General features: G+C 42.0%; 1 protein-coding gene across 1 annotated transcript in view; it reads left to right on the forward strand.

Moving 5' to 3' along the window:
• Positions 1 to 25,340, forward strand: part of USP34 (ubiquitin specific peptidase 34) — a 127,701-nt gene that overhangs the window by 82,330 nt on the left and 20,031 nt on the right. Inside the window, exons 49-64 of the mRNA XM_066595726.1 lie at positions 547 to 700; positions 3,347 to 3,425; positions 5,136 to 5,189; positions 5,926 to 6,021; positions 6,541 to 6,605; positions 6,684 to 6,759; positions 8,937 to 8,984; positions 15,074 to 15,139; positions 15,225 to 15,305; positions 16,921 to 17,006; positions 17,693 to 17,861; positions 19,202 to 19,276; positions 19,391 to 19,542; positions 20,209 to 20,257; positions 20,351 to 20,455; positions 22,050 to 22,094. Coding sequence (XP_066451823.1) covers positions 547 to 700; positions 3,347 to 3,425; positions 5,136 to 5,189; positions 5,926 to 6,021; positions 6,541 to 6,605; positions 6,684 to 6,759; positions 8,937 to 8,984; positions 15,074 to 15,139; positions 15,225 to 15,305; positions 16,921 to 17,006; positions 17,693 to 17,861; positions 19,202 to 19,276; positions 19,391 to 19,542; positions 20,209 to 20,257; positions 20,351 to 20,455; positions 22,050 to 22,094 — 1,400 coding nt within the window. The remainder of the gene's footprint in view (positions 1 to 546; positions 701 to 3,346; positions 3,426 to 5,135; positions 5,190 to 5,925; positions 6,022 to 6,540; positions 6,606 to 6,683; positions 6,760 to 8,936; positions 8,985 to 15,073; positions 15,140 to 15,224; positions 15,306 to 16,920; positions 17,007 to 17,692; positions 17,862 to 19,201; positions 19,277 to 19,390; positions 19,543 to 20,208; positions 20,258 to 20,350; positions 20,456 to 22,049; positions 22,095 to 25,340) is intronic.

A 25,340-nucleotide genomic window follows, 5' to 3' on the forward strand; every position in this document is an offset into this window, starting at 1 on the left:
TTTAACCAGCTGCCTATGTACTAAAATAACAAAAGGAACAATACTTGCCTCTCCTTCTCCGGTAAATAGCGCAGAAGCTCTCATGGTGATCTATGTCCATGCTAACAGCAGAAGTTAGGGGCTGCCTTAGCCAGTCAGAGGCCGCATCATCACCTTCCCAGTTCTTGGCATTAGGGTGTCCAGGATGTGAGCACTGATGCCAGAAGAATGGATGATGAAGTTGCAGCCTCTGATTGGCTGTAGATGTCATCTGACTTCTGCTGTCAGCACAACTGGGATCACTGCGGGAGCCTCTATGCCATTTACCAGGAGAAGATGAGAGTTGAGTATTGCTGTTTTTGCCATTTTAGTGCATGGCCAGCTGTTTAAACATCTTTGAAGTCTGACATCCTCTATAATCAGACTAGGAGATATCCTTTAACATTTCCCTACTTTCTCCCCATTGCAGTAACTGTGTAATTACTTAATACATATATGGTTAGTATAAAACCAGTCACAACCTCCATCCAAAATATAATTTGTGTGCTGCATCGGTTAATATTTTAGGTTTAAAAGAGGATGGCGAAGAACTGAAGGAGACTGAGAGCTATGAGTACGATTTAATTGGTGTCACTGTTCATACTGGTACCGCTGATGGGGGTCATTACTACAGCTTCATTAGAGACATTGTGAACCCACATGCTTACAAGAATAATAAGTGGTAAGTTTGCAGACTCCTCCAGTACTGACTCATCAAATCGGTTGTAGTATTGGATAATGTAGCCTGGACAAATCCCACTCAAATATAAGCCCGCACTTAAATATCCCAGTCTCAGGACTGAGGACGGCATTAACATAGAAATACTCTGTAAGTACGTGCTGTGAATTCCTATTACAGTACAACCTGCGAATAAATCCAAAAATTCGTAAAACAGCAAAGCATGCTGCATGCTTGAAAGTTTTCAGGATGCACTCCTGTCCACACATGTAGGTTTTTGTAAACTCCATTCATGTGATTTTATATTGTAATTGTGGAACAGTGTCAGCAGAATGTAGGCATTGTCAGCAGTGTGCAGGCTACGGGGGGCATTGTCAGCAGTGTGCAGGCTACGGGGGGCATTGTCAGCAGTGTGCAGGCTACGGGGGGCATTGTCAGCAGTGTGCAGCCTACGGAGGGCATTGTCAGCAGTAGTGCTGACACTTTTTTACTGTTTAAAGGATAGCGACACCTTTTTTGCTTTTTTGTTTTTGTTTTCTAAATGCGAAATGAAACATTTTTTAAAAATGGTCTTTACATTTCCTGCCACTTTGCTGCTGTAGAGTCTGTAATTCTTTCACATAGCTGGTTGTCCTGCTTCTTACATAAAACCAACAACACACTGCTCATGTCTGTGTCCGCGCTTTCTGCTCTACCCCTCCCTTCTCTGTTAGAGAGAACAGCTTTGAAGGGCGGACACGGAAGCTCGGATTGTGAAGGGGGGGGGGGGGGGGGTGTTAAAGCATCTAGATTACATAAAAATATAATATAAAGTAGTAGTTTTATTTTATAATGCTGAAAACACATTACACAACGACCTGAATTATAACATTAACTCTTTATTTAGAGCACCCGGTGAAAGCCATAATGAAAATCTGCAGAATTTCTTTTTTTTTTTTTTTTTTTGCTCGATTATTCCATGAAAATAATTATGTACAGATATGTACTTTACCTTTTTTCCAAATGTGTGTCATGAGATAACCGCTTATAAAAACAGAATTTTGTGGTACTCTGTCACAAGATCTCTATGGTATATGTATCTGTTGTGGCCGAGGTTTTGCTAGCATTTCACAAAATTTTATTGAATTGGTTTCATGTGAAATTGCAGTCCATATAGGGATTATCTGGGACTGCTGAGACTTTCACTGTTGATGATCAATTTTCGGGAGAATAGGTCATCAGTGGTAAAAGTCAGAACAATCCTCGACAACTTCTTTAGCCAAATTAGAGATAAAATAAGGGTGGACACCTGAGTAAACCAAAAATTTGCGTATCTCCAAATTGCTTCTGTTAACCAGTTGTTGTCTCGGCCAGTTTTGGCGGTGAGTTCTTGGTTTTTAATCTCCATTTTCTAAGAGCCATAACTTTTTTGACAATATATACGCATCTACTAGCTTGCGTTGGTCGCATCCTTTTTGTAATATACTTGTATTGAAAATTGTGTTGATTTACCATTGTAATTCACATATGAAATGGCTGCTGAAAAGGGTCTCCCTTCCAGCTTCTCTGCAATCCACTGTCATTGGGTACAGAGCTTCAGTCCTGGGAGAGCAGAGTGATGGGCATTCAGATACTGCTCCACTTCTGATTGGACCATATTTCCACATAGAAGTTAGAACTAGGAAGTGCAGGACAGTGAACTTCTGGCAGAATGCTAGGCTTGCTTCAAACTTTTATGAAAGTGGACAGCAGACAACAGGGCAACAGAAAAATGGGGTAGACCACCTGAAAATCAGAGTTTATAGACCTGAAACGGTACAAACAGCAGCAAATGAGAGGGTAAGGCCGCTTTCACACAGCCAGAAAATTGCGCAATATTTTTGTGTTGCAAGTCACACAAATCTCGCAAAATATGAACACCATTCTTTTGAATGAAGTTTATATATATATATATATATATATATATATATATATGCGCCATGCGGTGCGGAAAACAATCGTGGCATGTTCTAACTTTTCGTGTTCCTCGGAAAGCATAGCACATAGTTTTCAGTGGGACTGTAAAACGCATTGCGTAGTGTGCGATGTGCACGCGAGTGTGATGCGAGGTTTCCTACTAAAAACATTGGGAAACACTTGCTGATCCACCACCACGGCTAAAAGGCATGCCTCATAATTGCAACTACCCAGAAGTGTTAAGAGGCTGTTTTAACAGAAAAAAGCCTTGCACGTTGGTGAGTACGATATTGGGACGCGTTTCATGGCCCGGTATTGTCCTCGCCCGTGTGTAGGAAGCCTCCGGAGAACCTGTTGTATTTCAGATAACTTGTTGAAAACTCAGGTGCTTTTTAAAAAGGAGTAATTTAAGGGGAATTACTGTTAGAAATTTTCAATTTTTGTCATCAGCACAGTACCGCTGCATCCTGGTTAAAAAATGTTTAATGGAGAGATTTGTATTAACACTTTCAGTACTGAGCATTTTCTGACCTTCAGGTTGCGAGAATTTTTTTCATTTTTGCATTAACGCATTTTGAGAGCTGTTGATTTCTGAAACCAAAAGGCAGTGGATGATTTGTTCAGTCGACCATTAAAACCATCTACTATACTTAAGGTTATAATTTGCCCCCATTAAAAAAAAAAAAATTCTAATTTTTCTTTTCTTTATCCTAGGTATCTTTTTAATGACGCTGAAGTGAAGCCTTTTGATTCAGCGCAGCTTGCGTCAGAATGTTTTGGTGGGGAAATGACGGTAAGTTGAACCGCTGACTGTCCTATAACCACAAAGTTCCGTATTCTGTGCGGACTATCTTCCTTACAGCAGTAACGGCAGTAATGTTGAAAATAGTCTTCCGTTTTCTAATGGCCATGGATTAAAAAAAAGAAAACCGTTTGTACCCCGGTTATAGAAGATTGTTGACTACTATTCTGTGGTATATGCAACAAAGGAAGAGCTGTACTGTAATAGTTCCATGAGTTACATATCTGCGCTAGAATACAATGTAGGTAGGTCTCAAGAACACACAAAATATTTGCACAGATAAGCAAAATACAAAAAAATGTTATTAAAGTACCAAATGTATTTGAGGCAATGTACTATAAAACTTAAATCTATTGGCTAATTTCAAATGAAAAATGATGTTGCAGAATCTTGCTAGGGACGTAGACAACAGAAAAACGTACTTTATGTCCCCTCTATTTCTGTGAGAGGTCCTAACAGAATTCTAAGGTCCACACGTAGGATTTCTGCAGACGTTCCGCTTTTGGAATCCACTTCTTTTTTTACATCCCATTGAATTTATTGGGAATTTGCATTATAGTTCATACGGCGCAGAATTAAAATCCACATGACAGTGATAATACAATTGTCGTGCCCATTCTGGAGACACATTTGCATGCGGCATCTACTTATAGAAGTCCGTGTTAACTATGCAGATTTCTGATGTAAATTTCTATTGCAATCCAAGGCAGATATTTTTTCCAGCGCAGAATTTTGCTGGTGTAAATAAAGCCGCCTTCAGGAAATCTCTTCCACACGCTGCAGGATAGAAAACCTACAGCACAAGTCGACCTGCACTGCAGATTTTGAATCTACAGCATGTCAATTTATGTTGCTGATTTTTCTCTTCAAATGAGGTTGTGAAATCTGCATCAAAATGTGCATGTAGGCTGTGGATTTTGACACGTATCCACACCAAATTCTGCAACTTGTGAACATACCCTAAGGCCTCATGTCCACGGATGGGCCGGGTTCCGTGGGCGGGAGCCCCACCGCTGGATCCCACCCTGTCCATGGCATGAGGACAATACTTACCAGTCCGGGTGCGTGCAAGTCGTCCGGCGTCTCCTCCGTGCACGTGGGCGGGCGGCTCGGCCAGCTTGCCCCCTGCACATGCGCAGTGGAGATTTTTCTTTTTTACATCTCCTGTTTTCCCACAGGACCCGCAGCACAACCGGAGTGACAGTTCCAGGTGTGCTGCAGATCGGTTGCTTCCATTGACTACAACAGAAGCCATCCCTGTAGGACCCGCGGCAAAACGCAGCATGCTGCGATTTGTTTTCTGGACTGGAAGGTCCGGAAAATAAACCTGCATGGTTTAATTAAGCTGCGGGCGCCCATGAATAGTCTGCGGGTTGCGTGAACTCTGGATTATCCGCACGGGTGCCCCGCGCGGAATTTAAAACCCTAAGGCTCTGTTTTCATCCTCACTGTGGTGTCCACAGCACTGTGCTGGATATGTTGCACGATCCCATTGGCCTATATATAAAATAGGAAAAATGGCAGCCCATTAGATGAAGGCATGCAGATGTGAACAGAATTTTCCGTACATATGACTTGTAAATATATATCATTTTGCATATGTGTGTTGGTGTAAGCTGACATTTACATTTTAAACAGCAAATTCAGCAGCAATTGTTGTAAAACAAACCTAAAAATGTTCTGTCTTGTTTTTTCCCCTAGACAAAGACATACGATTCTGTAACAGATAAATTTATGGACTTCTCTTTTGAAAAGGTATGTGAAGAATGGTCTGTGTACATTTAAAGGCCATGGAGACCTTCTATGCATGAAAAATCAATACACGCATCTTACAAAGTCCCTGCAGAAAACAATTGATGCACTTATCTGTTTTGTTTTTTTTTGCATTGAGTTTTTGTTTTAATGCATGTAGAAAGCCTCGTACTTGCAGTGCCTTAATCCCTTCACTGAAGTTTGTTGCTTGGGGAGTATTCCCAGCACTGATCAGCTGGTCTCTCTCATGAACCGCAAAAGCTCAGCTTCCCCCTTTTTTAGAGGCTTTGTAGCCATGTCCACTCAATATTACTCAATGGGGGATTACTCCATTACAAAGTGGGGGATGAGGCTTCGCACCGACCTCTGTTACTGCGGCACTGACAGGTTGCGCTCGCACAGCTAATTGGTCGAGGTCCCGAGTGGTGGATGATAGGTCATCAATAGTATTTTTAACCAGAAAACCACTTTAAACTGTTCTGATTCTGTTTCGTTTGTCTAGATTATGTAACAGTTTCCATATTCTGCTTGATCTGTTATTTACATCTGTACCCAATCAGGGCAGGGACCTAACCTGTCTGCTCAGTACTCATTTTGCTAGGCATATGGGAAGTTCCTGTTCAGTTCTCCCTAAGAGTATAGCATTTGGAAGGATGGCACTTGGTCCTCTGGAAGCAGTTGCATATGTCTATGTGAATAGTAGGCGCTAATTGTTGTCCCCCCCCTCAACCCTTTTTAGACTCACAGTGCATATATGCTGTTCTATAAGCGTGTGGAACCAGAGGAGGAAACCAGCAAAGAAGTGAAGTTTGATGTCTCTTCAGAACTTCTTGAGGTATGTAAAGTAACTGCAGAACTGTGATATGGATCACCATCAGATCTATCTTGGATGCATACACAATCATGCTTCTGCGTTTTGGTTTGTTTTTGTGCTCACACCTACCAGTTTTATTTGTAGCTACCCCAAAAAAATGAGCACAGCTTGCTGAGAAGTAAATGCTTATGTCCTCAGGCTACACACATTGTGTTTTTGCGTGTACGCTGGAAAGCCTGCCGACTGTGTGTTGAATATGTCCATAGACGAAGGCCAAAAGAGTGTTTTAGCCTCCATCTGGCCATCATACATCCGTATGCCCCTAAAGGAGAAAAAAATGCAGTACTCTAGCAAATTATGCTATTCCATGTAGTAGTACCCAGTAAAAAAATATACTTTTTTAATGCCATCCGTTTAATGTATACATCCTGGTGTATATTTTCATCTGAGACTCTAGACGCAGTGTGAGCATAGTCTTATTGGTGAATGCTCTGAAGCATGTTACAGCAAAATTAAAATTGACGAAAATATGTTTTGCAGTGGATCTGGCATGACAACATGCAATTTCTGCAGGACAAGAATATTTTTGAGCACACATATTTTGGGTAAGCATCCTAAAGTTTGCATCACTTTGCTTTACTTCTGCAGGTTTGAAATTCAGCCTTTTTCATTTTGTTATTTAGGTTTATGTGGCAGCTATGCAGCAGTATCCCAAGTACACTACCAGACCCCAAAGCAGTATCACTAATGACTGCCAAGGTAATACTCATTGTCTGCACAGGCAAGATACATACAGGATGACAATTATGAAAAAAAAATCAATAAAAAGCAGTTTAAAAGTCCTATGTTCCTCAAAATGGTACCAATACAAAGTACAGGTTGCCTTGCAAAAAAAGGGCCCTGGCAAAGCCCCATCGAAATAAAAAAAGGTCATGGGTGTCAAAGGATGGCGACATATTGCAATTAAATAAGGGGATGGATATATATATATATATATATATATATATATATATATATATATATATATATATATATATATATATATATATATATATATATATAAATAAATGTTACACATATTGTTGCAATTGTACCAAACCACGGAGTAAAGACACGTCATAATTACTGCATCCCCCAAAGTCTCCCACTTGGAGATTTTTAAAAGTATTCCAGTATATTATATAATACACTAAATCGTACCACTGAAAAATAAAAAAAACTCATCCCACAAAAAACAAGCCCTCAAGTAAAGTACTGGCCCAAACTTTTGAGACCAACACATTTTGGTTTTCACAAGTTCGCTGCTTCAGTGCGTTTTGATCTTTTACTCAGATATTTCTATGGTTACGATAAGAATTTCACAAGGTTTTAAACGTTTATTGACAAATACATCAATTTTATGCAAAGACTTAATATTTACAGTGTTGACCTTTTATTTTTCAAGACTTCTGCAGTTCCCCCCTTTCATGCTAAATATTGGCTTCTGGGCCAAATCCTGACTCGTAGCAACCCATTCTTGTCTAATCAGTGCTTGGAGCTTAGCACAATTTCTAGGTTTTTGCAACACCCTAATCTCCTGCAATTCATGAAAACCAGAGTTAAGCCCAATGTTCACGGGTGGATTTGAATTGCCGTTGATCTGCAGTTCAAGCCGCCCATAGGGAAACATGGGCACCCGCAACTGAATTAAAGCATGCAGAATTGATTTGTGGACCTTTTGGGTGCAGAAATCAAATCGCAGCATGCTTCATTTAGGTGCGGCTCCCGGGCGGCCTCCATTGGATTCCGCGGGAAGGCAGGAGTTTGAAAAGAAAAAAAATCTGCGCATGTGCGCTGGCCGGTGCTTCCGCTCTTGTCCACAATATAGAAAAAAAGAAGACCCAGATGGTCCTCGGCCGCGAGCAGGGTCGGATTCGACCCACCTGTGGATATGAGCACTTAGATCATTTTAACTCCGATTCTGATGAACCACCGGAGGTTCGAGTGTTGAATATATAATAGTCTCTTTTGCGCTTGTATTAGCTATATCTGAAAGCAGACAGATACCCTTTATTTATTTTATTTTTTTGAGTAAGTAATTGAAACACTAGTTTATGGCAGCAGTCAGTGGGTGAAAATTTCTTTTCCAATTTGAGGAATTTTTTTTCCATCTGTCGAAAATCTATTAAACTTTCCTCTTTAATTATTATCTGTATGACTGTAGCATGTAACTATTACTAAAAAAGCAGTCCACATATTTCATGCCAAAGATAGAGTACGGAGAGAAATAAGGACAGTGTAAGGCCTCCCTCACACAGGCGTTTGCAGTAAAATGTATAAACTTTGAGTGATACAATTGTTTAGGTGACTTAATACCACGAACCGGACGCTGGTGTAAACATCATGGTTGTGGAGTTAAGCTGCTAAGTAAAGGCACATTTACACACAATGATAATCACTCAAAATTTGTACAAACGATGGCAAATGAGCGATAATTGTTGCGTGTGAACGTGACCATCGTTTACTTTTTGTCTGAACAATGATTTTAAGGTAAGCTTAAAATCCATTGTTCAGCCGGAGAGCGATACCCCAAACCACATGCTGATTTCTCAGCAGGTGCTGGGAGATTACATTGTATTCTGCAGACAGCCCATGCAAGAATAGTGTAGCTGTGTCCAGAGCCCAGCCCACATGCTGGGCTCTGCAGACAGCTTACCAAGGCCCTTTTACACGTAAATGAAGGTGATAAAGTGTTAATAGACATTAGTGTCCATTAACACTTTATGCAAAATGATCGCTAAAAATGTCAGTCTTTCAATTATTTTGAAAGATTGTCTTTGCGTATAAATGAACCTTTTCTGAAGTGTGCCTCAAAAGATAGGCATTTTCTCATAAATGTATTCTTGAATGAAATAGATCTTAAGTTTTTTCTTTTTCTTTCTTTCTCCCTCTTACAGCTTAGTACGTCATTTGTTCTGGAGACGTTCATTCATTCGAAAGAGAAGGTATTTTTCATTCTATCTGTTTAATGTTGAACATTACAAAAGCCACTTTATTAGCACTTTGAAGCTTTTTTTTGGAGAAGAATCCACAAAGCTAACTTTATTTCATGTAATGCCTGTTGCATAATGGATATATATATAAAAAAAGGGTTATAAAATACCAAGCGTACCAGATATTGAGCATCGTAGATTTTTAAAAGGCCTTAGCTCAGCTTTTAGATGAACGGTATATTTTGCATCTTTTTTTTTTTTTTATTGCATTTAATTGACATTCTGAATATTAGACATGGGTATTATATATCGTATGACTATATTCTCCAATCAAATGAATCTAGTTGATAGAAAAGATAGCGCTGTAGCTTTCCCTTCCTCCCTAGTAACCCCCGCACGCTTGTATGATTCTAACAATCTTTGTTGCTCTGTTGGTGCTGTCAGTCAACAAAGAAGAATCAGGATTGGAGAATACTGGGGAGGAAGGTAAGAAACAGAGAGAGGGGTACTTCCAAATGCTGCTAATGACCACAGTTGATTGAGGCCTACAGCTGTTGCCATCTTGGGCTAGTACCCCATTCTCTTCTTCCAGCTTAGCATTTTTACATGTATTCTCTACTTGTAAGTTGCTGATTTCCTTGAGTAGAGAAAGGGGAGCAATCTTGAATATAACAAGTGTCACATTAGATCATGTCATTTATTTGCCCAAATAGTCTCCATGTTTACTACATTGTTGTTCTTGTGTTGGAAGACTGAATAATGTTGCTATGTTTTCTGTTAGACTTTGATTGCATTGTATAGGGGTCAGCAGAGAAGACATTCATCACAAGGCTACGGTGGTTTTTAATTGGTTAAGATAGGCCATCAATAGATGATTGGTGAATATCCAACCCTTGGGACTTCAACCATCAGCACTCCAAAGGTCCACTGGATTTCCAATGAGTTCTGCAACTCATTCATTGTGTATATAGGCATAGCGTCTTGCCCATATGTGTGGCTTTGTCTAGTACTGGAGGTCATTCGCATTCACTCAGAGGCCAGTTTTTTCCTGTCCCTGGGATCAGACCCCCCGCACCAATCATACACTGATTGCTTAACTCAAAACTGTTGTCCAGGAATTTTGAGGTTTTTATCCACTGATTAGTTCTAATCAGCACAGGTCATCAACAGATGACTGACGGGATTTGTCGCTCCAGATCCCCGCCAATCAGCTGATTCCTGGTGTTACTGTCACTACAGAACGGAATCAGACCTATATGCTGACCATAGTGCAGAGGCCTGGGTTGGTATTGCAAGCTCAGCTCCCATTGAATTCCCAAGGAGCTGTGACTATACTACTAAATCGGGGCACTGTATTATGGTAAGTCATTTCTTCTTCCTGCGTTGTCCGTAGTGACAACGGCACTAGGAACCAGCTGATCGGCGGAGATCTCAAGCTGCAGACCCACGCTAATTATCTATAGTCCAGTGGACAGGTCCTCAATATAAAAAAATCCAAAGGTATTTGACAGTTCTATTAAGGATAGGCCATTAATGCTTTCTTTGTCTTAACACCTTCCCTTTAAAAATGTTGCTATCAGAGAATGACCTATTATATAAATCACATTTCGTGTTAAATGCTAAAATCCTGCATTTCATACACTGACCGCAGAGTCCAATAATAAGCTGATGCTTCCTGCTCTATTATGAAAGCGTTGCCGCAGTCATCTTACGAACACATCTCACTAAAACTCCATACAAAGTCAGTGGATCCACTCCTGTCCATTGTCCAGAGGACTGAATAGCAGTCCCTTGCTCCTCACCAGCAACTTTGCGCAGCATGGTGAAATACAACCCTTGTCTTAAAGCAGTATACTCTCCTTTAAAGCTGTTTTTTTTTTTTTTTTAAAATACCAGGGCATTGCATTAAAAAATAAAGTTATTGCTCGCCTCTCTTCAGCACTCCAGGAAACTGCTGAGTAGGTCAGGTGATGATCCTGGTATTGTACGTCCAGTGGAAATCAGGCAACAGCAGCAGCTAAACGGAGACCACAGTGTCACCGATCCGAATTCCTGGCATCATGGCACCCACAATGTGAGTACTGATGCCAGGACAGTGGTTGGTTGACGCTGCAGCCTCTGACTGGCTACAGCTGTCACCTCACTTCCACCAGATGTACATACTGGGGTTGTTGCCGGAGGCACTGAGGTATTTATTGGGGGGCTGAATAAAGGTGGGCATTGCCCCCCACACTTCCCTTCCTCACTTGATTGCCTCACACTCTAGAGGTGTCCTCTGTATATTGCATTCTTTCATGCAGTGTAGCTCCCTGTCTGATTGTTATGAGGCACCATCTTGATGGTGAGATTTTTGCTGTCACATCACTCCCATGATGCATCAGCACAGCTGGAGGCTATATCATTCCCACCTGCTGGGTGGACAATTTAATAATCATTACCTTCTTTATTCTTCTAAGTAAACTATACAGTATATGTATACAGTCAGGAGGATGAGCTGTGATCTTCTCTATTATAAGTATGTGACAGGAGCTGTGTGATCAGTAACAGTGTGCCTGCATATACCTCTAGGCAATTTCACTGGTAGATGCATGTAATACTTCACAGTGACAGACAGACTAAAATATAACTTTTATTCAAGACTAACATAAAATAATGACTTGGGCTAAGAACAAGACAAACATAAAGACAGAGAATATTACAGATAGGTGGGTAATTGGAGTTATTAGAATCACCCCACCTAGGCTATGGTAAAGACGAGACTGAAGAGTCGCTAGTGATGCATCAGATAGTCCGTAATTTAATGAGTAGAACCACGGGTTGATAATGCCTGAGCTCACCATCAGAGCTCCAGGCTCTACCACTTTTGTTATTTTATCTGAATGTGTGTGTGTTGGATGCAGGTCTCATATCTAGGCAGCAAAGACACCGCTCTGCTTAAGCTACTATGCGCTGCCTAGAGACCTTGATAGAATGAAAGGGATCTGAAAAAAGCTCTATGTAGCCTAGAACTCTATTTCTTTTTTGATAGACTAGTCCCAGGCTACTATATATCTATAGAGCTTATTATATGAACAAGTTGCAGACCGCTATTATTTCGCTATTTAGCGACCTTGTTCAAAGTTTGGATGATGAACTAAGTATGGGTCCTGAATAATCCCCTACTTTCTAGTTCTGATCCCATTTCAATTCTTTGAGGTTAGTTGATGTGCAGTATTTCTCTATAAATCAGTATATCTCCTGCACATCTCCTAACTAGCCTGCATGACCACACCAACAAAAATCTGACAGAGATTATATAACCCTCTATGTCCCAATACACGATTGTGGTACTTTCTCAAAATCTGGCAGAAAGTAATTAACCCTTCGTGTCCCAAAACACGATTGTGGTACTTTCTCAAAATCTGACAAAGTATTTAACCCTTCGTGTCCCAAAACACGATTGTGGCACTTTCTCTTAACTCTTTGTGTCCCAAAACAAGATTGTGGCACTTTCTCAAAATTTGACAAAGTATTTAACCCTTCGTGTCTCAAAACACGATTGTGGTACTTTCTCTCTCTTTCTCTTGAGTTTTCAACTCAATGAACCTGTCATATCGTATGGCATAACTCATACAATTGCTCCTGATGAACTACCAACAATCCTAGTAGGGAAACGCGTTGAGCAGTAATTATTCCTGAGCAAGTAATCATATTTCTACGAGCAGTAATTATTCCTGAGCAGTAATCACCCTTTCACATAAAGAAAGGTCATCCATTCTTCTCTCTTGAGTTATGAGTTGTATATTGAGCTATACTTATACTAAAGAGAGCTTACCGTTCTTTCCAAATGATATGGACTGATACTACTCTGAGCCAAATACTTGAGGCACTTTTATGGTTTCCTCAAATCATATTATTGGCTAAGTAACTATCAAATCCTGTGATCATCAACCTATCCGAATGTGACCACTTTGTTACAGACGGTCGCTATACTGATGCGTGACACTTTTCTTATAGTTTATAGGTACTGGGGCCCCACTTTAGTGACCATTGGATTAATTAATCGCAAGTGACGACTAAACCAGTGCGATCTCCATAGGTTTTTTGAGCAATTTTGCTCCAGTACCAAAGTGTTCTTAGACTTATATCTGATACCCGTGGTTCTACTCATTAAATTACGGACTATCTGATGCATCACTAGCGACTCTTCAGTCTCGTCTTTACCATAGCCTAGGTGGGGTGATTCTAATAACTCCAATTACCCACCTATCTGTAATATTCTCTGTCTTTATGTTTGTCTTGTTCTTAGCCCAAGTCATTATTTTATGTTAGTCTTGAATAAAAGTTATATTTTAGTCTGTCTGTCACTGTGAAGGGCTCCAATTTGATTTAGTCAGACAAAGTTCTGCCCCTGTGATTCTCTAGATGCATGTAATAGCATCACACAGACTGAGAAACTGGCTAGAAACTAAATACATAACCCTAAGTAACTGAGTTGGTCGGGACAGACATGACCTGACCATCTGAGGAAAAATTGACCAGGAGTTTTCAGATAGAAAGCAATAAGTAACCAAGGTAACACAAGCTGACACATATATACACTTGGGAAATGGCTACGTAATGAATGAAAAAAAAATATGGCACCAGAGTGGCCCTTTTAAAGTCATTAAAGGGGTTTTGTCATTAAAAAAATCACAATTCTTTCCCAGACAGTCGTCTTACAACATCTTCTCCTCGCTGATCTTCTCCAGCCCGCCCCCCTGGGTTACATACCCGCAAGCCGACCAGATCCTCCTTCTTGTTTTGATGCGTCTATTCTCTGCATTCTTCTTCGGCAGGTCAGTGTAGGTTACGTCACTAGTAACGTAGCATTCACTGCCCATGCAGGAATGCAGAGATTGCGCATGCATGCTATCTCACTGCGAGAGTTCGTATTGTATTGCACAGAGATAGCACACATGTGCAGTCTCTGCAATAGCTCGTCACTTTCTGCTAGGCTATGAATGCTACGTCACTAGTGACAGAAGGAAGGAGAATGCCAGCAATGGACGCTTCATCGCCGGAAGAAGAAAAAGAAGAATTGGCCAGCTGGAGGTGAGGTGACTCGGGGGGACTGCAGGAGACAGGAGAAGATCAGCGGGGAGAGGATGTGCTAAGAAGACTGACTGGGGAGGAATAGGTGTGTTTAGAATTTTTGTTTTCTAATGCCAAAACCCCTTTAAGGTGATAGATGGCTAAAGTGATTGCTGTGACTATAATTAGATTTTGCCCCAGGTTTGTAGTACTCACACCAGCCTGATGGTGTTTGTACATGTTCATCAGGGCCAGTTGAAACGTGTTAAGCCCTGTGGATGTTTACAATCAATGATTGATATCTGTTCCTCTGTTGATTGCTGTCAATCACTGATGGGCACCATCTGCTTCAGGGCTTATTCAGGCAACCGTATATTGGCCGGGTATTCACGCCGTCCAATATACGGCGTCCCTCTCTGCAGGGGGAGGAGGCTAGAAGAGCCAGGAGCAGTGCACTGAGCTCCCGCCCCTTCTCCGTCTCCTCTTCGCCCCTTTACACTATTTGCATTGGGAGGAGGTGGGGATGGGGCGGAGCTAAGTCTCCTTTATGCTGCTTTATGATCGATCAGACTGTTCCACTTAGAGATGGGAGTATGAAGCTTGTGCGACCAGAGAATTGTGAGTGCGTAGTTCATGGAAACCTCTTGCCTCAGTGGAAAAGAGATGACTGCTGATATTTTCTAGTAACTAAAAGCATCATACATAGTAGACTGACGAGGAAGAACACTGTACATTTTGTATAACTTGTGTTGATAAGTCGTGGTGTCACCCATAGGAACCAAAGTGACTTCAAGTTACTCAAATTAATATCACTTAGAAATGTAACTTTACTTTTGCTTCAGTTCTTCAAACATGTTTCCCAGCGTTTCTAGTCACATGGAAACTAGTAACCTGGGACAATCGCTAAGACTGCTAAAGAATCTTAAGATTTTATGGGAAGGTTCTGTGTCTGATAAGAGATTGTTGAGCTTTGTAATATATGTGCATATAACAGTAGATTTATGTATTGTGTACATTTATTATAAATGTAATATTTTATTCTCCTCCAGCCCACAATGCTTCAGTGGATTGAGCTACTAACCAAGCAGTTTAACAACAGCCAGGCAGCTTGTGAGGTAAGATATATATAAACTACCAAGGGATTCACAATGTGACGGTATCAGCGGTTCTGACTTTGTTTTTTGTTTTTTCTCCTCTCAGTGGTTCCTGGACCGCATGGCTGATGATGATTGGTGGCCCATGCAGATACTGATCAAGTGCCCAAATCAGATTGTGAGGCAGGTGGGTGAGAGATCCTCCCCTAAAAATAGGAATTTATTATGATTTTTTCATATATAAATCATCTCCTGAAATGTCAAATTGTTCCCCCTTAAAGGGTTTATCCACTTGCTCTCTTGTCCAAATTAACAAAGTGTAAAACTTGCCAGTCTCCATAACGTTGCAGCTGTAAAGTAATTATGATGCAGTCACCTGCAAAATTTTGATGATTCTTATATTTTTGTCACTAACTTACAACCTAATGATAAAAAAATGTCACATGGTGTTTACATATTTATGTAAAATTATAAATGAAAGCCTGGTAATCAAGAATTGCTGGAAAACTTTGACCTGTTGTAGCAATTAAAGGCTATTGAAACCTTTTGTGTGTGAAAAAGCAACACACAGATATCTTACTTAGTCCCTGCGGAAAAAAGGATGCACTTATGTTTTATTTTTGCATTGAGTTTTCCTTCTCATGCATTTAGAAAACCTCATACTTGGTTTGCAGTCTCTGCTACAGTCAAGCTTCTGGGTCGGGAGCGTTCCCAGCACTTATAAGCTCATCTCTCTCATGAAGGAGCACATGCTCAGCTCCCCTTCCCAGCTCTGTTCTCAGAGGCTGCCTAACATAACCACACCCACTCAATACTACACAGCTATCTGTCCTCCATCTCAGCCTGTGTCTGAGTAGCTACTGATCCCGTTCCCCCTCACGCCTAAAAGCAGAAAATTCACCTTGAGTGAATAAAAGCCCTCGGTAATGGTAGCTTTCTCTGCTCTGTCCTCCTGATCTCCTCCATCATCCCCTGTCGTACAGTCTTTTGTAGTAGCTCTGTGGAAAGGCAGTGAATGTGTGCTCACAGCAGGAGAACGGGCTCGGAGAGGAGTCACTCAGTTTACTCTGACAGAATTTAAAATTTCAGTCCTCCAGTCTGCTGTACCCTGGATAACAGTACAGGCGAAGAAATGAGACAAATGGAATTTTTTTGTGAAAATCCATTACAAAAAGTATTCATTTCTAAAAACACTTGGCTTAAGGGCCGGCTGCACTCGGGCATATTTGCATTGCGGAAGTCTGAGCTGCCGTCTGCCTCTGGGTTCCGTAGCAAATACCTCCCAATGCATGCTATTGAAAAACGCTTTTTTTTCTGCACATGAGTTGAAATCAATCACAATTTTCCGCTCGTGGAGGAAAAATCGCAGTATGACTATTTTTACGCGGATCCCGTGCAGACCGCTTTCATTGAAGTCAATGGAAGCCGTCTGGCCCGCAGCCTATCCACAATTGACATTGTGGAAAGGTCGCAGATTCTGCATCATCGCAGGTGATGACGCGGAAAAAGCAGGGGTTTAAAAAAAATAAAAATCTGTACTGCGCATGTCTGACAGCTCGCCGTGTGGACCATCAGCAGTACAGCAAAAAAGAAAATATAGGTACGCGCAGATGCCGGGTTGGCACAGGGTCTAATTCCTCTGAGAGCTCTCACATGCTGAATACCGCATGCAGCCGCCCTAAAGGGGGGAAAAAAGGGCAAAGGTTTTCATAGTCTTTAACTATTATACATTTATGTTTCTTAATGTCAGTTGTTGGTTTGCTGCTCAAACGTGTAATTTTTGTGTTACATTTCCTTAATAGATGTTCCAGCGTCTCTGTATCCATGTTATTCAGAGGCTGCGATCAGCACATGCTCATTTGTACCTTCAGCCTGGCATCGAAGATGGGTAGGTATCTTGTGGGAATCACATCACTCTAGTGAAATCCTCTTCTAGCAGTATAGGACGTTTTAATTTATATGGTGAGCAGTTAATGCATTTGTATGTGTGCAATGGAACCGTGCAGAACATCTACCCCTGCCATATATATGCATGTGAGTGTAATAGAGTATGAACATAAGCATAAAGGGGGCACACAAAACTGCATCCTGAAGTTAGACTAACCAGCCGATGGCAAAGCTATGCTTGTCATACATAAGTGATGAGGAAAGGGCAGAGCAAAAGAAAGTCCTGGCGCATGCAAGGGAAATCCCTGGGCAATCTGACTAAAGTGGGAGGGGTTTAATAAGCGCTGGAGCACTGGAGCAGCGGTACAGGTAGTATAGGGAGAATTGATCCACAGCTCCCAAATCTTATGAAGTTTGACCTCTGCTTTTCCATGTAGACCTCAGTTATTCTCGATCAGCTCTCCTGGGAAAGGTATCGGGATTCACATGTTATAGATGTACGAATGTTTAATTGATTGATCACAACTTAATAAATAGTTCTGCATTACAGAGTATTGTAATACATCCAGCATCCAAGGCTTATCCAAGCATATTATTTACCAAGAAGATAGGTGGTAGCTTTTGGCGTTTATTTCTTTTAGATGTTATCAGGGGTTTTACATTTTATCTCCTCAATCCCTTGTCTAGTTCGGATGACATGGACGGGCCTGTAGAGGATATCGGCAGCCGCTCCTGTGTTACTCGGTTTGTAAAAACTTTGCTGTCCATTATGGAGCATGGAGTGAAACCTCACAGCAAGCACTTGACCGAATACTTCGCCTTTCTGTATGAGTTTGTCAAGATGGGGGAGGAAGAGGTAATTTTTTTTGTTTTTATTTGTGTGTTTATATAAAGCCATCTGTATGTTTTTGTACAAATTCTGTATTATATATGCATTGACATTGCTAGGAACAACGATGCAGGGCTTGTGCTGGGAAAGGGGTGCCATACTAGCAGCAAACATTTTAGTATAGAGTTTTAATGATAATCGGGATGCATGCTATTTCGCAGCATACTCTCTTTACATGGATGCCATGCAGCAGTTTGCCAGTGCCCAACATAGAAGACAGCAATTTTGCAGTGGGTTAGTCACTGTGATGGCCCTTTGATGAGATTTGCTGTGCCAAATACAGTGAATAGGGTGGCTGCAGTTTTCCTACACATGCACATGAGCAGTCCTACGCACTTGGGTGGCTGGGTTGGAAGCTTCTGTCCCTTCTTTGGTAATGCACGCTTCCACTAGCCTGGCCATACAAACAGTGAAGTGCTTAGAAACGCACAGGTATAGCCACTGCTGTGCATTACAGCATTGGCCATAACCATAAGAGACAGTGAATGAAAATAAAGCTCGATCAAGATTTTAATAACTTGTGTAAAAAATACAATTAGGGATATTTAACAAGGCCTGAACTCCAGAATTCTTGCATCCAAAAGTCAGTTTTGGCATATGTGCCACAACTGCAACTTTTGGGGCTTGTATTACAGTACCAGACTTTCAAAATAGTGGTCCGATCTGGCTTTAGGGGGTGGGGCTGCGTGCCGCCCATCTTTTACTATAGTCTACTCCAGAAACTGGCATAAATTATTAGCAAAACCTACTTCAACTTCATTTTTTTCCATTTGGCGCACCGTGATGCCATAAGATGCAGCAAATGTATTAAGAGGCTTGGGCCTTTTAACACATTTGTTGCTGGTAGACAGATGCAAAATTTACCTAGACCGGCTTGTGTATTTACATTAGCTTTGTGTGGCGCAGAGTGTTTTGGCAGCAGAAATGCAGCCCTAAGCTCTTGCTCACGACCTGAAGGTTGGGAGTTCGATCCCCACAAGGTTCAGGTAGCCGGCTCAAGGTTGACTCAGCCTTCCACCCTTTTGAGGTCGGTAAAATGAGTACCCAGCTTGTTGGGTGGTGAAAAGATGACTGGGAAAGGCAATGGCAAACCACCCCGCAAAAGCAGTCTGCCGAGAAAACGTCTCTAGGAGTCAGTCATGACTCGGTGCTTGCACCAGGGGACTTTATCTTACCACCTTGGTATATAAATATATGCTTTTGTGTGTTGGTATTCGCTTCTTAAAGCTTTGATCATTTTCTGAAGGATTTTGACTTGTACAGTTCTTCATTATTAATTAATAGGTAATTACTGACTTCTCTTTCAGAGCCAGTTTTTATTGTCCCTACAAGCCATATCAACCATGGTACACTTTTACATGGGAACCAAAGGGCCAGAAAATGTAAGTGTGTGACGTACACGGCCTGATTGTAGTGAGCTTAGCAGTTAAAGTTGGCGGAATACATAAATTATTTGATTAAAATTGAATCATTTTGTAACTGTTCGTTGTTTTTAGCCACAGGTTGAAGTATTGTCTGAGGAGGAGGAAGGAGAAGAGGAGGAGGAAGAAGATATTCTTTCACTTGCTGAAGAAAAGTACAGGCCAGCAGCTCTGGAGAAGATGATTGCTCTAATAGCCTTCCTGGTGGAGCAGTCTCGTTCAGAAAGGTTGGTTGGTGGCTTCCTGCTCAATTTTGTTTCATATGGTTCCCTTCTAGGTAGAGATCTTAAGCATGCATGATTTCCTCTATAGAACGGTAATGATTGATGATGATATATATAAGATATTTCCGGTGGTGTATTGAAATGACTGGAGGATGTAGCAATCTGCTTTTTAGACACATTGATCATAACACTGTGTATAACCGGCTCCTATAACCTATAACAAAAAGCATGTGGTCTTCTTCCTAAAAGAGGAAAAGTCTGGATAATAGGCCAGTCCTCTTCCAAATCTTCAATGTAAGGGCTCATTCCTGCATGTTTTACTTTAGTTGTATACAATGTACGTCTTTGGCTACCGCAGTTTGGATGTGGAACACACTACAATAAACTACAGATCCTGAAGAATATGGACTGCCCTATGGTTATATGCACACCCTGCCAGACATGTGCAACCATCACTCCAATCATTTGGAAATTCTTCAGACCCCTACTCTTCCCCTTGCCTAGTTATCCCCCTATCCTGTGTGTAAGGGTCAACTTTCGTGGACAATCCCTTTAAGAAAATGCTTATGTAAAAGTGATGGAACCCAGGAAGAAAGTTCTATGTTAGAATTTATAAATTCACATTTATAAAATTAACTAAAACTACAAAATTTCCTTTTCCTTCTGCAGACATCTTACTCTATCGCAGAATGATATGGCAGCATTAACAGGTGGAAAGGTAACCGTTGTCTGTCTCAATATACACATTGAGTGTTCAGATGCACTGCAGTTAAGTTATAATCTAATAACACTTCTGATGTTTGTGTTTTAGGGCTTTCCTTTTCTGTTCCAACATATACGGGATGGAATTAATATCCGGCAAACCTGCAATCTCATTTTCAGCCTTTGTCGATATAACAACCGTCTCGCAGAGCACGTAAGTACAACATGGGGTGCCTTAGTGAACAAGTATATAAAGTTGTGCTGTATACGTATATACAAGGGACCTCAATGTGGTTGAATTAAAGGTTTTTTTTTAAAGACTTGGACTAATTTCACACGGGCGAGCACGATATCTGGCCGTGAAATGTAGCCTGATATCGTGCTTGGGAATGTGCAATGTCCCAGCGGATGCAAGGCATTTATGTGTTAAAACCACCTCCCATCACCTCAGGGAAGTAGTGTTCCTCTGGTGCAGCTTTCAGCCATACAAGAGGATTAGTAAGTGTTTCCCTTTGTTTTCAATGGGAAACCTCACATCTCGCCTCACACTGTGCACTGTCTTTTCCGGCCCCATTACAAACAATGGGCGATGTGTTCAAAGGCAACGCCCAAAGGTAGGATGACGATTTTTTCCTGCACTGTGATGCGGGGAAAAAATCGCTCATGTAAATAACTTCATTCCAAAGAAATGTGGTTAATATTAGTTCGAGATTTGTGCTTATCGCAACACACAAATCTTGTGTGACTTTTCTTGGCTGTGTGAAAGCAGCCTTAAACATTAATGGCTAATTAGTATAGCCCGGAAATGTTTGATTGGTGGATCCCCCACCGATTACCCCCCGCACCAATTAAAAGAAGGAAGAGGGGAGCACCGCAGCCCATTCATTGTTCACACATGCTTAACAGTGTGCCTGTATGGATAGCCATGCCTGGAGCAGCTCACTGCCATTTGAAGTGACACTTCATTCTGCAGATTTGCTGACCCCATTTGATGAAGCTTTATATTGTGATAAATGTACTGTAGTGCACTGTACTTGGCTATCTTCCCCAATTCCATAGTTTAGTGGAGCAGCAGTAGACATGAGCAACTGCCACCGCATTCAAATAAGGGTAAATGGGATCTTCATGCTCAAGATTGGTGGCAACCCTCAATTATCAGATATTTATTCCCTATTCTGTATATTGTAGATCAGTATTTTGTAGGAAAACCCCTTTCAAGACTAGTGTTGTCCTCAGCCAAACGTAGTTTCTGGCTTACCTGTCTGGCGAATGTCATGCAGACACAGTGGGCCTTGTTTATCAAAATTGTCTAACAGTAAGTGTATTGCCAAAATTCTCCATCTGATCAAGGGTTTGTGGGATGTGCTGGAAAAACCAAACTTATCTGTTAAGGTTCCAACTAGCATCTTACGGTACCTGAAGGGTCCTCTGCTAATGTCTTGGTGCCAGATGCCACAGAAACCCTTCCGAGGTATTGTGAAGCCCATGCCTCGATGAGTCAGAGATGTTTGGTGGCACAAAGTATACCTACAGAATATTCAGCAGGGGGTTTTGATGTTGTAGCTCATCAGTGTATGTAACCTCAGCACTCATATTTATCCATTTTTACTTCATTCTGGATACTAAGTGTGTTTATGCTCTAAGCTTTAAAGTATGTTTGTGTTTGCATAAGAATCTGTTACTAAGTGAATACAGTGAGCTCGCACAGGCTGACAGTCCCAAAAATGTAGAATTATGTAGGAAAACTTCAGCTCCCGACAATGTGTTCACAATCTGTTCTTAAACCTGTTGTGCTTTTTATTTTTCAGATCGCGTCCATGCTCTTCACGTCCATAGCAAAGCTGACCCCAGAGGTAAGCAACTTTTAATTACCCTCGATATTACTTAACCCTTTCTCCCTTTCGACAAACACACAAAAAACATCGCTGTCCATATATTTTCTGAAAGTAGACACCTGGCAAATTGTACGAATGTCACCCAGCACTTTGCAGTCATGGGATCTTTCATGCACATTTGCATAAAAGCATAACGTTTTATAAAAAAATGCATTAAACTTTTGTGTCTAAAAGTCTAACCCAACAGAAATGGAGACTCTCAAACCCTGCCAACACTAAATGATCAGGACATAGAGTTCATACATACCACTTATTTCTATTTCTGAATGCACATATTTTCACTTATTAACCAGATCTGTGACACATGCACCTTTATGGAAACTCCTGCCAATCAGCATGGGCATTTCATTGGTTAAATGGCATGTAATAGGCCGGCTGTACACGGCCGTGACGGGCTCCGCCGCGGAATTCCATGGCGGAGCACGTCACGGCACCCCGCGGAGACCCCAAAACTTACCTGCGGATCCGGCGTCCTCGCTCCCGCATGACCCTTCGGCGTGACGCGCCGCAGCGTCATGTGGAACGCCGGCCACGTCACATGACACGCCCACCGCGTCACATGACGCGGCCGGCTGTGTCATATGATGCGGTAGGCGGAGAGGCAATTTCACGCTATCGTCCGCTGTGCTACAGCGGAAGGTAGCGTGAATGGACGGCTTGCAGTGACTGCAATGTAAGCCGTCCGCACGTACACCCGCAGCAAATAGAACATGCCGCGGTTGGGGACGGGTGATTTCACGATGCGGAATTCCGCTGTGGAATTCCGAACCGTGAGCCCTGAGCTATTAGGTTCAATAGAACCTAATAGCTGCGGGCAATGCGGCGGATTTTCGCCGCGAATTACGCGGCGGAAATCCGTCTGAGGGAAGGAGGCCTTACTGAAGTGCATGCTTTCATTGGCTGTCTAGTACGCCTCTTTATAGTACAGTTATGTACTAAATGTCATGTTCTACCCTTTACTTGTGCCAAGGTGAGCTGCTCTTTTGTACATGGGGGGATATAGATAGATAGAGATAGGCAAAGCAAAATACAGTTTTCAAAGCACTTTTACTTAATTTAGTTTGCACGCTTGAAGCTTTCTCCTCTCACCCCTCTCACCAGAGATGGACATGGTAATATCAGAAAAAAATGCTTGGGTGGGTTTTGACTTCTGGTAAATCAAACATCCTCAGGCATTTCATTGAGGGGACACAGAACCATGGGAGATTCAAAAACAGTCCCTGAGGCAAGCAACACAAAAATAGGACTTCAGACAGAATGCTGACCCATTGCTGTCTGCAGCATCTTTTGACTGGTGTGCACCCTGTAGAATTTGGCAAAGATGTGTACAGAGAACCAGGTGGCAGCCCTGCAGAGCTGAGTGGGTGAGGCCTGAAGCTGCACTGCCCAAGAAGCACCCACCAAACGTGTGGAGTGTGCCGAAACCCTGAAGGAGGGATTTTGACTTTTCACTCGAAAATGACCAAGTGGATACACACTGATATGGAGAGAGCATCCAAAACCAAATTGAAGTCGGGAGTGGCGGCTGGGTCAGGAAGTCTTAATGGAGGAACCATATGCATATCGCCCCGGAGAAACATCTTGACATGGGGCTTAAAGGATAGAGCCCGCTGAAAAACAAAGGCTGAGGCAGAGACTTGGCTTCTCAGAGTTAAGGGCCAAGCCCATATTCAGGCCAGATTGGCGGAAAGACAGAATTTGAGGAATGAAAAAATCCATGAAAGAAAACTGCTTGTCCTCAAGAGATTTTCTAATCTGAGCAGCAGATGAAGCAGAGGTTATCATATCCATTTCAGCCACCAGCTTGCCCATGATCCTCATGTAAAAGGTTTTCCTTAGATTCTCCAGATTTTCATTTCTGGAGAGGATGACAAATGGGTTTGAAATAAAAGCCTGTGAACCATTCTTGAGTGGAGACTTAAAACAATGACGTAGAGGTCCACGAAGGAATGAAGAGCCTGCTGGCAACATGAAGTAATAGAAGGGAGATTGGGAAGGATGACAGAGAGGAAGAAGCAGTCACTGGGGATAGAGGAAAACTCTTGAAGCAGTGGAAATCGACGTTCACCCAAGCGTTTTCTATCACCGATAACCAGATGTCTGGAAATAAGAAGTTGGTCTTCTGTGGGAGCACTCCTTCAAGTAGAGGTGGACTAGTAAGCCGCAGGCTTACTGGAGAGGCTCAGTTGGACATGAAGTTGCCAGTAGGAACGTACCTTTTCCTGGGAGGTAGAAGGCCTTTTCCATATGTGATGAGGAAATTTGGTGAAAGGACCGAAAAGGACCACCTTTCTTTCCTGGTTAGATCTCCTGGGTCTGAACTGGGGAAGCGGGGAACTCTTACCACCGGTGGCCTTTGAAATTTCGTTGAGGCTGGAATCGAAAATGAGAAGGCCAGCAATAGATCGCTTGGAAGCTGTGTTGCATTCTATGTGTTGAGCCACAGGATTCTGTGAATAACTATGTTAACAGAAGCCTGAGAAGAACTCCTAGCAGACTCCAAAGACGCCGAGCAAAGATATTTCCCGGCATGGGCAATCTGATCGGTAAGATCTGCTAATTCTTCGCCTGGAGCCCCAGAAAGTATGCTGCTCTTGAGCTGTTTGGACAAGTTAGACACGACCTCAGAAACCCATATGACGGCAAAGGAAAAAGCATAGTGCTTAAAAGGCTGACCTGGCAAGCGCTTCAATTCATATATCTGTGGTCTCCTTAAGGGAGGCTGCATCAGCTGAATGTAGCGTGGTAGATTTGGATATGCGTGACACAGGGGTGCACAGTTGGGGCAGACACCCCTGTGTCATGTTTATCCAAATCTACCACCCTATATTTAGCTGATGTAGGATGTCAAAGCGTTTGAGCTTTCAGAAATGCTTGTCCAGGTACTTCCATTCTTTAGTACTCCATTGAAAAGGAACGTGATTACTGAACTGCAGAGATATGGCTGTCCACCATATCTTTACACTCAGCCAAGGACAGATGTTCTTCTGGAGACTGGGAATGATCTGAGGAGGGTGCCCGGAAGGAGGTTTGGTCCATTGGGAACCCTGATGAGGTGAGAAACGCCTTAGTAGCTTTCTGAGGCCAGCCCTATGGAGAGTTGCTACCTGGAATTTCAGACTTGCCCTGAAATGTGGGCAGAGGACCTTAGGTAGGCTGGGGAAAGGAGAAGTGTGGATTGAAACGCAAAAGTGAGCTCTGCTA

Source organism: Eleutherodactylus coqui, chromosome 3, assembly GCF_035609145.1.
Source record: "Eleutherodactylus coqui strain aEleCoq1 chromosome 3, aEleCoq1.hap1, whole genome shotgun sequence".
Classification (NCBI taxonomy): Eukaryota; Metazoa; Chordata; class Amphibia; order Anura; family Eleutherodactylidae; genus Eleutherodactylus; species Eleutherodactylus coqui.